This window comes from Vigna angularis, chromosome 6 (genome assembly GCF_016808095.1).
Source record: "Vigna angularis cultivar LongXiaoDou No.4 chromosome 6, ASM1680809v1, whole genome shotgun sequence".
Taxonomy (NCBI): Eukaryota; Viridiplantae; Streptophyta; class Magnoliopsida; order Fabales; family Fabaceae; genus Vigna; species Vigna angularis.
In genome coordinates this window covers 2,176,406-2,190,937 of record NC_068975.1, presented here as the reverse complement: position 1 = coordinate 2,190,937, position 14,532 = coordinate 2,176,406, and the positions used below count along the sequence as shown (strand labels likewise).

Genomic DNA, 14,532 nt, shown 5'->3' with positions numbered 1-14,532 from the left:
ACCAATATTCTAACAGAATCAATCATTTCTGAATCTGCCAATACTTTGGTGTAACATCTCAGTTTTGAAGAAACAAAGGAGGCAGAAATTAATAATCTAGAAATCTCCAGATTAACCTCAGGTACTATCATATAGTGTGAGAAAAGTCTGTTTTTATCATTTTGTATTGAAATTTTTATTGAGTATAATTTATATGAATGAAATGGGTTCAGCATGTGGAAAATCTTGCTCAAGTACCGTTAAGAAGACTTCCAACTTGAGCCAAAGTAAAGAAGTCAAGGTTGAAGGTATGTTTTCTGATGCTGTATGAAATACTGCCTCTTCATTTTGTGTTGAGTTAGTATTTCTTTGGATATATTTGTTGCTCTTGACTGAATGTAAACATTGGCTAGTTTAGAAATTTTGAATGACTACCTCTAAACCCCTAATTTGGACTTCATATTTTAAAAGTATTTTTAAAGATCAATTTTATTAATTTATTATTCTACTATAATTTGTGCATTGGGTGATAATTATTTAGATCAACAAAATCAGGAGCTTTTGTTTCTAGAATAATGATTATTTCAGGACTGATTTACTCTACAACGAATTTGATGTCACCAAAACCCTCAACCAATATGAAAATATTTCACATCCCTAATTGGGGGTTTGACATAATTTCTCACCAAATTTAAACCTCACCAAACTGTGGGATAATAAAACTTTATACACTGACAACATTGCTTTGGGCTTGAAAGTTAAAGTTGTTAGCTGAAGAAGCCTGAATGGTTCATATATCTTTAACACTTTTTTTCACACAATAACCCTTTGTTCTAGAAGCCAATTGTGCTACTTAATAAATTGTTTAAAATTAAGGTTGTAGAGTGTTAGTAAGTGGGTTTACGCCTAATTCCATTTCGTGAAGTCAACTTGTAACGTGAAGTTTGTTCTCATTTATATATTATAATATGCTTTTATTCCTAGTCGATATGGAATCTCTAACTGGTCCCTAACATAGAGGAATGAACATCTCGAGCATGAGATTAGATATTTATGGGTAGTCTAACAAGAGCCCAATAATGGTGGCATAATAGCGTAACGAATTTGACTACCATAGGTTTGAATGACTATGTTGTTGTGGAATATAGTAAAACTAGGTATTAGATTAATCTTCTTTGTACAAAAAATACACATAGCATAATATATTTATAATAATGAGAATGTGGACTAAGTCGAAATACAAATGAATATGTAAAAATAACATAATTAACATAGAAACTATGTTTCCCTAATTAACATAAAAAATGCAATTTATCTAACACTCTCCTTCAAGTTGGTGCATATAAATTGTATGTACCAAGTTTGTTACAAATATAATCAATTCTCGGTCCTCGTAAAGACTTAGTGAAAATATCTGCTAGCTGATCATTTGAGTTGACGAACTTAGTCTTGATATCTTCAGATACAATCTTCTCTCAAAGGAAATGACAATCAATCTCAATGTGTTTGTCCTCTTATGAAAGACATGATTCAAACTGATATAATATATGTGCCATTTCAGTGATATCTTCAAATTGTAACTCTCTAAGCAATTGCTTAAGTTAAAGAAGTTAAGAAGTGGTTGAGGTAAGCTCTATATTCTACTTCTGCACTAGATCTTACCACAACACTTTGTTTCTTACTCGTCCAAGAGATCAAGTTATCATTAATGGAGACAAAATACCCAGAAGTAGATCTTCTATCAGAACAAGATCTTGTCCAATCATCATTTGAATAGCGAACAACTTTTGTAAGGTTATTGGAACCATATAACAAACCTTTTCCAGGAGATCATTTAATGTACTCTAATTTATGGATGATTGTATTCCAATTATCTTCACATGGGGAATTGAGAAATTGGTTCACTACACTGATTTCAAAGGAAATGTCAAGACAAGTAGCTGCAAGCTAATTTAATTTCCCAACCAATCTTCTATACTACTCAGGATTTGAACTAGGCTCCCCTGATTTAATAGGAGTTCTGATCTACGATCCATGAGTGTGTTAATAGATTTTGAATTCATCAACCCAATTTTCTCCAAAATATCTAATGCATACTTCCTTTTAGATATAAGAATACCATTGTTGGATTGTGCTACCTCAATACCCAAGAAATATTTGGGTTTGCCAAGATCTTTGGTATGAAAATAGTGGCAAAGATGTTGTTTCATCTTGGAGATGCTATCTGGTCATTGCTTCTGAGAACAATGTCATCAATATATACTATCAAATAGACACATCCAGCTCTTGAATAATGGTAAAAGATTGAATGATCTACCCCACCCTGAGTCATACTAAATTGTTGAACAATGCTAATGAATTTTCCAAACCAAGCCCTAGGAGACTGTTTTAGGCCATATAAAGATTTGCAAAGACGATAATATCCAAAAGACTCCCCTGCGCAACAAATTCGAGAGGGTCCTCCATTTGAATTTTTTCCTAGAAATCTCCATTTAGGAATATAACGTATACCTTTATAGAGGACAATTGGAAGGTCAAACTCAGTTGTCAGAAGAGACCAAATAGTTGGCATTTGAAGTGATTCATTTGGTGGTTGTTGGGAATGATGTCTTCGACTATAAACTTGAAGTGGTGGTGGAGGAGAATTTGACATTGGATTAGGCACAACGGGAGGATCACAAACAACATGAATATTAACTGTAGTAGACAGAGACACATCTAAAGAAAAATAAGATGACCCGCTAAAGTAAAAAGAAGACTCATTAAAGGTGACATCTACTAAAATAAAATAAAAGTTAACAGAATGAGAGAAACACTTATATCCTTTTTGTGATCAAGTGAATCTGAATAAAAACATATTTGTATGATCCAAGAGATAACTTATCAAGACCAGTACAAAAATTATAAATAAAACATGTAGACTCAAACTTTAATAGGTAAAGGGATGTATAGGTGCATGAGGAAATAAAATATAATGCAGAATTTTGTTATTTAAAACCAAAGAGGACATGCAGATAATAAGATAACGTGTGTAAGAAGAACATCACCCCCAAAGATGTTGAGGAAGCTCACCGTGAATTAAAAGTGTGCCAGTTCTTTCAACAATATGTCCATTCTTGTGCTCAACCACTCTCTTTTGCTGAGGTGTATAAGGACATGAAGTTTGATGAAGAATGCCATGAGAAATCATAAAATGTTTAAAAGAATGGAAAAATATTCACGACCATTATCACTTCAAAGTTCGAATAGAAATCAAAAACTGAGTTTTAATTTCATTATAAAAGGATTGAAATATAGAAATTAACTCAATGATTTTTCATTAAAAACAACCAAGTGCATATGGAATAATCATCAATAAAAGTAAGAAAATACTAAAAGCCTAAATTAGACTTAACAGGGCGAGGTCTCCAAATGTCAGAGTGAACTAATGCAAAAGGTGATGAAGCATGTTGTAAGACACTATGAGAAAGAAACTATGACTATGTTTTCGTAATTGACATGACTCACAACAAATTAAATAAATTGGACAAGCTGGGAACAAGTTGCTGCAATTTGACAAAACTGAGATGATCTAACTGAGCATGAAGAAGGGATGGAGACTCCATGTAACACCCCAATTTAGGATTCACGGGTAAGTAAAAGAATGTTCATTACTTAAAAAGAAATACAACTCTGATACCATCACAATATAGTGAAAATTTAAAACTTTATTACATTATCGTGAAATTAAAAAAAACATGCAAAAATAATAATTAATCCAATTATAACTTGAAATAACATACTAAAACTTCTCAGCATAATTTATTTAATCAAATAACAATGTTTTGAAAACCTTGATAATAATTCCCTACTCATCTCGCTTTACACAACATCAACATCATCAATAATATCCTTTGTAACATCATTTGTTCCTATATAGTTACAATCATCGCTGGTCGAAACCACAACCACAAATGTAAGGGTGAGCTAACAGAATCAATATCAAAATCAACATATAATAATACAATTATTAATTAAAGTCTAAGCTCATAACACCCCTACTTAAATCAAATTCACAACACAATACATTAATGCCAATCCATACTTTAATCCAGAGAAACCATGCCACCACCACCAATCACTATTACCATATGTTATCTTCCGTACTCCAGCGCCTGTTCAACAAAGCATGGTCTGTTCACCAAAATAGGACTTTCCTGTTCACCAAAACAGGGCTTACTGACCAAAGTAGGACTTTCCTGTTCACCAAAACAGGACCTACTCACCAAAGCAACACTTTGTTGTTCACCAAAATAGGGTTTACTCACCAAAGGAGGACTTTCTCGCATCATTCAACAGTGAGTACGTAAGAAGACATAGGATCCACAATTCCAACACCGTTGTGAAAATGGTATTGTATTAAATGAAATGGTTCTCTTACATGTTACATCCCTTCTCCTTAATCCTATACTTATAGGATTAAGGGAGTGGTACACACCTCACAGACACTCACATACAGCACACTCACAACTCACATCTAAATACAAATACAATAATTCTAACACTCCCCCTCAAGCTAGAGCATACATATTGTATGTACTAAGCTTGGAATAGATGAACTCGGTGTTGAACTAGATGATTTGTCTTCAAGAGTGTGAGGCAAACATAGATGGACAACAGCAGCTTGTGAAACTTCAACTTCAAAAGTGGATGAAGGAAAGCATTGGTGGCCAATGACAAACTGCAAGGACTGATTCTCCAATCAATGATGGATGAGTGACGGGATCAACAGTGGTAGCTGAAAGCTAAGAGCTACAAAACTGCAGGGACTACACTAAATCCTCATCAATGATGGCTGGGTGACGGGATCAACAGTAGTAGTTGAAATCTACAAAACTGCAGGGACTACACCCATATACATGTGACTTGCAGTGTCTTGGAAACGTACTCCCCCTTAGTGTGAACGGCGGAAATGTGGAATATCACAGTTGCTGGACCACTAAAACAAAACACAAGATTAAGCTACAATGCTGAAACAGAGGCATCAAAGATCCAAATTGAAGGTCCAAAATTCTTTCCTGGACAATTCCCAAGTGGTGATACGTAGCAGTGTATCACAAGAAGATCGGGCTAACTCTAGCACCGAACAACGGCTGTGCCGAACAGCAGCAAATAGTGCAAGAAGATCGGGCTAACTCTAGCACCGAACAGCGGCAAACTGTGCTAACTCTAGCACCAAACAGCAGCAAACAGTGCTAACTCTAGCACCGAAAAGTGGCAAACAGTGCCGAACAACGGCAAACTTCGCCTTGACAACGGCAAAACGGTGCCGGACAGCGGAAACGGCGCCAGACAGTGGAAACGGCACCTAGACAGCGGCAGACGGCGCGGGCAGAGGCAAACAGTGGCTGGACAGCGGAACACGGTGCCCGGACAGCAGCAACCGGCGCCTGGACAACGGAGAAACGGCGCCAGACAGCAGAAATGGCGCGGGACAGCAGAAACGGCGCGGGACAGCGGCAAATGGCGCCTAGACAGTGGCAAACGGCGCGGGACAGCAGCAAATGGCGCCTGGACATCAACGGTGGAGACGAAGATGGCAGCAATGGCTGCTCTGAGGGTCGGAACAAAGAGAGGGAGCTCCGACGACGGTTATGGAGGTGTCGCGGTGAAACTCCGGCAGCGGGAAGGCGGCGCGTGCAGAACACGCGGCCGAGACTGGCCGAGAAGAAGCGGCGCGTGACAGCTGGTGCGGAGGTTTCGGTCGCCGGCACCGGTGGGGTTGGTCGTCGCGTGAAGAGGTGAACCAGATCCAGTGGTCGCTGGTCGGAACGGTGACGGTGGCCGACGACAAGGCGGCGCGTGGCTATACGCGTCCGAGATCTGCCGGAAAGAGGAGGCGCGTGGAGGCGCCTTCAGAGGAATCTGGTGTTGTCTCCGGCGGGGTTGGCCGTCGCTCGAGGAGACGCTCCAGATCCGATGGTCACCGGTCGAAACGGTGTCGGCGGCCGGCGGCGGACTAGCCGGAAAGAAGAGCTCCGTGGCGGCGCGGAGTCAGCAGCGATGGCAGCGGAAAGTGGCGGCGACAGCAGTGGCACACTTGGTCTGGACGGATGCACAGAGAAGAAGAGAAAATGGAATTTAAGGGGCTGTCACCGGAAACTGTAGAGGCTGTCGAAAATTGTAGGGGCTGCCGGCGGCCATGGCGGCCGGCCGCCGGCAGACAGCAGAGACCCTAGAGGTAGATCAGATAACCTGCTCTGATACCATGTGAAAATGGTATTGTATTAAATGAAATGGTTCTCTTACATGTTACATCCCTTCTCCTTAATCCTATACTTATAGGATTAAGGGAGTGGTACACACTCACAGACACTCACATACAACACACTCACAACTCACATCTAAATACAAATACAATAATTCTAACAACCGTCAACACAACAACATGGTTTATCACACAAACAACATGGAAAGACACCTCAACCAGCTCAACGCTCAATCACAGCAACTTGGCAATCGCACCGACCACTCATAAAACATTTAAAACAACTTGGCCTCACACATACCAACTCGGCCAAGTGCTTAAAAAGCTCAGCCAACACTACTACCAACATCTTGGCCAGGTTCTTAAACCCCATGCAACCTAAACCCCACATAAAAATGAGTTCCAGAACATCGAAATCAAGGTCCCAAACAGCTCGGACAGTCGGCTTGGCCAAACCACAAACAACTTTAATGAACATTGGGGTTGCCTAAAGTCCAAGGGAAAGACACCATCCTCGTGGTGGTGGATAGACTCACGAAGTATGCTCACTTTTTGGCACTTGCTCACACCTTTACAACAACACAAGTTGCTCAATTGTTCATTAAAGAAATAGTAAGACTTCATGGGTTTCCCTTTACATTTGTCTCAATTAGCTCCACCCATTTTGTCTTCTCCTTCTTTAGACTCTCATTCACCACAGGATCATCCTTCACCTCCACCCCTTCAGGTGTATAGTCGTCGTAATTGTCTCCCTCATGACTCACTTTCGGTGCCGCCTCATGTGTCTCCTCCGGCTCTAGCAACTGAGTCTGACTTGCCTATTGACCTCCGTAAAGGTATACGCTCTACCTGTAACCCTTCCCCCCATTATACTGTTCTTCATTACCATAGATTATCTCCATCTTTTTATACTTGTCTCTCATCCATTTCTTCTGTGTCAATTCCCAAATCTGTGGGTGATGCCTTAACTCTTCCTGGTTGGCGTCAAGCTATGATGGATGAATTAAATGCTTTACAGGAAAGTGGAACTTGGGAGCTTGTCCAATTACCATCTGGAAAGTCTGTTGTTGGTTGCAGGTGGGTGTATGCTATCAAGGTTAGTCCTGATGCCACAATTGATCGTCTGAAAGCTCGACTGGTTGCCAAAGGCTACACACAGATTTTTGGTTTGGATTATGGTGATACTTTTTCTCCAGTGGCAAAAATGACCTCTGTTCGCCTATTCATTGCCATGGCCGCTCTTCGACAATGGCCTCTTTACCAACTTGATGTCAAAAATGCTTTCCTCAGTGGTGATTTGCATGAAGAAATTTATATGGAGCAACCGCCTGGCTTTGTTGCTCAGGGGGAGTCATCTGGATTGGTATGTTGTCTTCGCAAATCCTTATATGGCCTAAAACAGTCTCCTCGGGCCTGGTTTGGTAAATTCAGTTGTGTTGTTCAACAATTTGGTATGTCTCGCAGTGAAGCGGATCATTCAGTGTTCTATCGCCACTCGAGTGCTGGATGTATCTACTTAATAGTGTATGTCGATGATATTGTTCTCACAGGAAGCGACTATCTTGGCATCTCTCAGATGAAACAACACCTTTGTCATCATTTTCAAACCAAAGATCTTGGCAAACTCCGGTACTTTTTGGGTATTGAAGTAGCACAATCCAATGATGGTATTGTCATATCTCAGATGAAGTATGCGTTAGACATCTTGGAGGAAACAAGGTTAATGAACTGTAAATCTGTTGAGACACCTATGGACCCTAACATCAAACTCCTACCAAATCAGGGGGAGCCTTTCTCAGATCTTGAACGGTACAGAAGACTAGTTGGTAAATTAAACTATCTTACTGTTACGCGTCCTGACATTTCCTTCGCAGTTAGTGTGGTGAGTCAATTTCTAAACTCCCCATGTGAAGACCATTGGGATGCAGTTGTTCGCATACTGAAGTATATTAAAAGATCACCTGGAAAAGGTTTGCTATATGGCCCTAACAACGATACAAAAATCGTTTGCTATTCAGATGCTGATTGGGCTGGTTCCCCTTCTGATAGGAGGTCTACTTCTGGATATTGTGTCTCTATTGGTAGCAACCTGATATCTTGGAAAAGTAAGAAGCAAAGTGTTGTGGCAAGGTCCAGTGCAGAAGCAGAATATAGAGCTATGGCATCAACTACTTGCGAGCTTGTGTGGCTTAAACAATTGCTTACTGAATTGATATTTGGAGATGTCATTCACATGATACTTATATGTGATAATCAAGCTGCTCTCCATATTAGCTCTAACCCTGTCTTCCATGAGAGAACCAAACACATTGAAGTTGATTGTCATTTCATTCGAGAAAAAATCATATCCGGAAATATCAAGACTGAGTTTGTTAACTCAGGCAACCAGTTGATAGACATATTCACTAAGTCCTTACGAGGACCTAGAATTGATTATCTTTGTAACAAGCTTGGAACATATAATTTATATGCTCCAGCTTGAGGGGGAGTGTTAGATGTTAAGATGTGTGTTTCTGTTATTTGGGCTTAGTCTATTCTGTATTAAGGGCATTGGCCCATATCTTACAATATAAATAAACTACCCTATGTGTATGCTAAACACACAAGGGATATTTTCTCCCAATCTTCTCTATTTCTCATAGTCTCCGATAGAGACAATATTTTCTTAAGCAATTTTTAGAAAGAATTGTTTAAACAGGCTGGTACAAAACTCAGGTTCAGCACTGCATATCATCACCAATCCGATGGCCAAGCAGAGGTGGTTAATCGCTAATTATGGTTTAATTCTAAGATGTCCCCGTTTAAAGCTCTCTATGGCTGTGACCCTCTTTTGTTGCTCAAAGGTTCTACTCTCCCATCAAAAGTGCAAAGTGTGAATCAATTACAACAAGAACAGGATGAGATATTGAGGGAGATGAAGGAAAATTTATGCAAAGCCCAGGAACAGAACAAGAAACAGGCTAATAAACATCAGAGGGATGTGGAGTTTCAAGTGGGTGATTGGGTGTATCTTAAGTTGCAACCCTATCATCTGAAATCGCTGGCTAACAAACCTAATGAGAAGCTTAGACCTAGATTTTACGGTCCTTATATAGTCCAGGAACGCATAGGACTTGTAGCTTATAAGTTGGACCTCCCTGCCCACAGCAGAATTCACCCGGTCTTTCATGTCTCCCTCCTCAAGCGTGTTGTCCAACCAACCACTCCAGTTCAGCCTCTTCCACCTACACTTACAAGAGAATTGATGTTAGAGGTCTATCTAGAGGAGTTGCTAGATGTTCGCATGTCTCCAACGGGAGATTTGGAAGTTTTACTTAAATGGCAACGCTTACCATCAATTGAAAACAGTTGGGAATCTGCAACAGCCATCAATACAGAGTTTCTTGCTTTTCATCTTGAGGACAAGGTGAAACTTCATGGAGGGGGGTATTGATAGGTACAAAGGGAATGTTTATAGCAGAAGAAAAACTGTATGAGTTAGTTTATTGTATGACAAACAATTTTAATTGTCTGTAAGGAAGTTATTTGTCTGTAGTAAGTTACATCTGACTTCTATAAAGTTAGAATGGACAGTTTTAGCAGTTTCTATCATTATTTTGTAACTTGTGAAGGTTAGGGAGGGAGAGTCTGGTTCTCTCTAATAACCAGAAAGTAGTATGTTGTTTTGGGTCCCCTCTTTAGAGGAAATTCAGTGAATGCTATATAATATTTTACAGTTTAGCCAAGTTGATTCATATAAGTCTGCCATACCTATCAAATTACAATCACAATTTTATCACTAGTAAAGTGAGAACTATTTAATGCACGACACATGATATGCATGTGTATCACGTGTTACTCAATTAACTGTTTGTGATATATATTGTATTAACCAAACTCGGTTTGGGTCTAATCTCTCACCAATGTTGTTTTGGACACAGGCGTTTTTAATACGAAGCCAACTAATAGTAATTCATGAATACATCTTAGCCTACATATTTCAAGTACTTATGACATATATGATATTTAAATTTTTCATAGTTTCAAAGAAATAGTTTGTGTTGTCAGCTTCTTGCTCAAATGGGAAACTAATAAATATAATTTTTCATTAATATGTGGAAAGCATTTTATTTAGGAGAGTCTCAAGCAGATCGGAGCATTGGAGAGAAGAAACCTAAATTATCAGGGGAAGACAAGCCTTCTATCACAGAGTTGAGTGGATACAGTTTTAAAAGAGAGGAATTTGATGTTGAATACGACAATGATGCTGAGCTAGTGTTGGCTGATATGGAATTTAAGAACACTGATACTGAAGCTGAACATCAAATGAAACTACATGTGCTCCATATCTATTCTAAAAGGTACGTAGTACCTACTGTTTTTTGACAAAGAAAGAAAGCTTCTCACCTTTGAATAAAGCAAAACCATGTAGCTTTTATTAAATTATTCTTATATTGTCCCATTGTCTTTGAAATTCTCTTAGAAGAAATTATAATTTTCAATTGTATGTAATTGTTAAATTATTCCTATATTTTTACTTTTTTTTCTATCAGAATAAAACTGTTTGTTTATAAAAAGGATCGTGACATTATGTTGTTTGTTCAAATTTGAAGATTGTTAAGCATCCAAAACTATGTCTAATCTTTACCTCAAGATTACCTAATCATGAGTTGGATAATGCATCTTCATTAGTTTCTACACTTGAGATTGAAACTGTAAAATAATTCTAGAGGGCTTGAAAGATCCCTCTCACTCTATATATAAGAAAGTTCTAATACAAAAGTACGTGGAAGATTACGGGTATGCTCCTAGACACCTAGGTGCAGACCTAGGTACTAACACTATAGATACTAGACACACTACCCTTAAGTAGGCTTAATGTTGATACATAGGGTAATTATTCTAACATCTACTTTATCTATTTCTTGCTTAGGTGTTCGTTTTTAGGAATATGAATGAAATTTCATCTCACTAAGGAAATTTCTTCAATGCGCTTGAGTATTATTTTCCACTTAGCATATTGCCTGTAACTTTCAATGTGAATTGCAACTAGACCTGAGTCAAAAAATTATGCTCTAATACTTGAATTAAAGCTCTTAGTCTAAAATCCAACATAACAAATCTTAGCTCAATTGGATATCTATGGAAATGTTACGAGAAAAATAGTCAGCAAAAGCAAGAGTTGCCAGAATGCAATTTTCCGCATCAAAATTCAACTTTTACATTATTTTGAATTTAGGTCCTAAATCTCCTAAAAAGGGCAAAAGCTAAGCTAAAGAATGAAAGGTAAAAGAGATGAAAATCGTAAGGGAGTGTAATAAGCCTAGATACGAGAGTATAGATTGGGTTATCACATCTAAAATATTATGGTAGAATAGAATAATTTCATTGCTATGAATACACACGAGATACGAAATATAATAAAAAAACGTAATGTAATTTGATAAGGGATATTGTTAGATATATTGCATTTTATGTTAATTATGGAAACAACATTTATTGTTAATTAGGAAAACATAGACATTTGATATTATTTGATATTGGTAGATATTGTTGACATTGTTTGTAACAATATCTTTTATTTACCATATTTATGTTTGGTTGCCGTATATACTTGTATCATTCTTCATTGTAAATATATTGCCCAATGTGTATTTTAGACAAAAGATATAATCATATTGCTATGATTCAACGATATAATTAGATCCCTATGATTTAGGGATATTTTTGTTGCACTTTAATTACAATATGCTATATATGGAACTAATAAAAGGATGATTGCTGAAAATATTGATGGTTTGGTTTAACTGAACTGCTAGGATATGTCTGATACTTTGTGTAGGTTAGATGAGCGGAAGCGAAGAAAGCATTTTGTACTTGAAAGGGAGTTGCTTTATCTTGATCCTTTTGAGAAATCTCTCTTGCCTGAAGAGCTTCAAATATGTCAGCATTACAAGGTCTTCATGCGGTTTCATTCAAAAGAACAACATCAGGATTTTCTAAAAAATATCATTGAAGAACATAGACTGGTCAAAAGAATACAGGATTTACAGGTAACACATTCTTCTACACATTATGGTGATGTCACCACCCTTTATCCAGAGATATTGTAGTCACTTTCTTTACTAGTGTTATATCCCAAAAATGAATTTGAATGAAAGCATTTTTACAAGCGTAGATATCCTTTTACATTAATGTATAGTTTTATCCTTCGACAATGGTACATCATTCACATTTGTTTTCAACCTTGGAGTTTTTTGCTCCCCTTGATTCTACGATTTTATCTTTTGCAAAAAGAGAGCACTACTGTTAGGGTTTGGAGAGTTTATGAGAGGAGAAGAAAGAATGAGATGTAACTGTTTTAACAGTTAGGGTAGGCGGGAAATTAATGCTCTTATAAATAGAGCTTCTGTACATTGTATAGGGGATTTTTGGCATTCTTTTGTATAGACAGGAACATTATCCTGTGGAGGGGGATTAGGCTCCCTTGAAGGTGTTACGTGTGTACATTTGGTTGAGACAGCAATACAGAAACCATTCTTTTTGCCATCAGTATTCTTGTTTGCGTGTGTGAGAATTTGAATTAGATAGGTTTCATTTTCAGAAACCTATCAACTACATTCCCCATCAGTCTCTTCCCCTTCATCTTCTCCTAAGTCTATGGTCTCTCCATCTTCCTTGGTGCACTCCACTTGGAATTGATCATCCATCAACACGACATGTAGCTGTTTAATTGGATACTGGTGCGTGCAGCTATAGGGCCCACTGCATTTGAAACACAGGCCCTTTTGTTTACATCAAATAACTCTTGATAAGGAGAATGGGTGCTTCCCTATCATATGGCCCACTTCCTCGTTTTTCAACCCCATGCCCATTTAGTCCTACAATGCCCTTTGAATTATGGGTCATTCGCCTCACGAACATTGGCATAAATTTCATACCTGCTTGGCTCGAACATGAAAGCATGCCATGGCGATTCTGTCTTGACGTTATCCTGCTTCTAGATGACTTTTTTAACTTCACATCTCTATCCATGTTCATGATACACCTCCCCCGAGTTAAAGGTGTTACCACATTCAAGCTTCGAAGATGAGCTCAAATCCCTTCCTTTAAACTGTGGATGAAATAAGAAAAATGTTGCTCATTGTGGAGTTTTGGAACCTAGGCTACTGAGCACTTGAATCCTTGAACATATTCATCAATGCTTCCGATTTGGCACAAATTCCTCAAGGATACTACCCTCACACAATCCACCGTGATGTTCTAGAAGCTCACTTTTTAACTAATCCATGTTAAATCCTCATAGTCATTCAATAAGGAGTTAAAAAATTGGATTGTACTACCCTCCGTGCACAACTATGCTAGGTTAATCCTTACAATGTCAATAGTTTCTTGCACTCGGAAATGGATCTCTGCTCATGTAATCCAGCCAACCGGGTCCTCACCTCTATTAATTTCTCAACTGAAATTCAAATTCAATTTGGCACCTTTATTAAAATTTTACATACTGATAATGCTCTTGAATATATGTCTTCCAAATTTCTGCCTTTTATGTGTTCACAGGGTATCCTTCATCAAACATGCTCTCACACACCATAACAGAATAATGTCGCCAAAAGAAAGAATCGACACTTGGTTGAAACTGTCCATACCCTTCTTTACAACAATATTCATCTTCGATTCTGGGGAGATGCCATTCTGACATGTTATTTGATCAATTGCATGCCTTCCTACTTCCTTAATAATCAGGTTCCTCACTCTCTCTTGTATCCAACACAAGATCTTTACTCCATTTCTTTTCGTGTCTTTGGTTGCACATGCTTTGTCCATGACCTTACCCAGGTAAAGATGAATTTTCTGCCAAATCTCTCAAGTGTATTTTCCTTGGTTACTTACCCCATTGAACCATCTAGTACCATCTTATTTATCAAACCTAATTTGCCAAACCTAATTTGCCAAACCTAATTTATCAATCAAAAGTACCATCTAGTTCAACCATGGATGTAGGTCACTTTGACTGAACCACGTAAGTTCCCTATGTTCTTGTTATTTTACTTTCGTCCAGTAATTGCTCTTGTGTGTATTTGGGATCCCCAACAACTGGTATCAAGAGCTTAGGGTTTCACTTAAGACAGAGCAATGGCTGAGGAGAGAAAAGTGAAGATTGACAATTTCGGATTGTGGAAGATGCAAATTGAGGATTATTTGTATCAAAAGAAATTGTACCAACCTTTGTCTAAGAATAAACCAGAAAATGTCTCCGGTAGATTGGGAGTTGGTAGATCGACAAGCTTTGGGTGTTGTCAGATTAACATTGGCAAAGAATG

At 38.2% G+C, this 14,532-nt stretch overlaps 1 protein-coding gene across 6 annotated transcripts in view; it reads left to right on the top strand.

Moving 5' to 3' along the window:
- The window catches only part of LOC108319789 (transcriptional adapter ADA2), a 41,978-nt gene that overhangs the window by 14,364 nt on the left and 13,082 nt on the right, over window positions 1-14,532 (top strand). For 3 of the 6 annotated variants that reach the window (XM_052878722.1, XM_017551040.2, XM_052878721.1), the window contains exons 8-11: window positions 63-121; window positions 213-287; window positions 10,329-10,566; window positions 12,048-12,258. In XM_052878722.1, the coding sequence (XP_052734682.1) occupies window positions 63-121; window positions 213-287; window positions 10,329-10,566; window positions 12,048-12,258 (583 nt within the window). The remainder of the gene's footprint in view (window positions 1-62; window positions 122-212; window positions 288-10,328; window positions 10,567-12,047; window positions 12,259-14,532) is intronic. The other 3 variants (XM_017551041.2, XM_052878720.1, XM_052878718.1) reach the window with 3 other exon arrangements.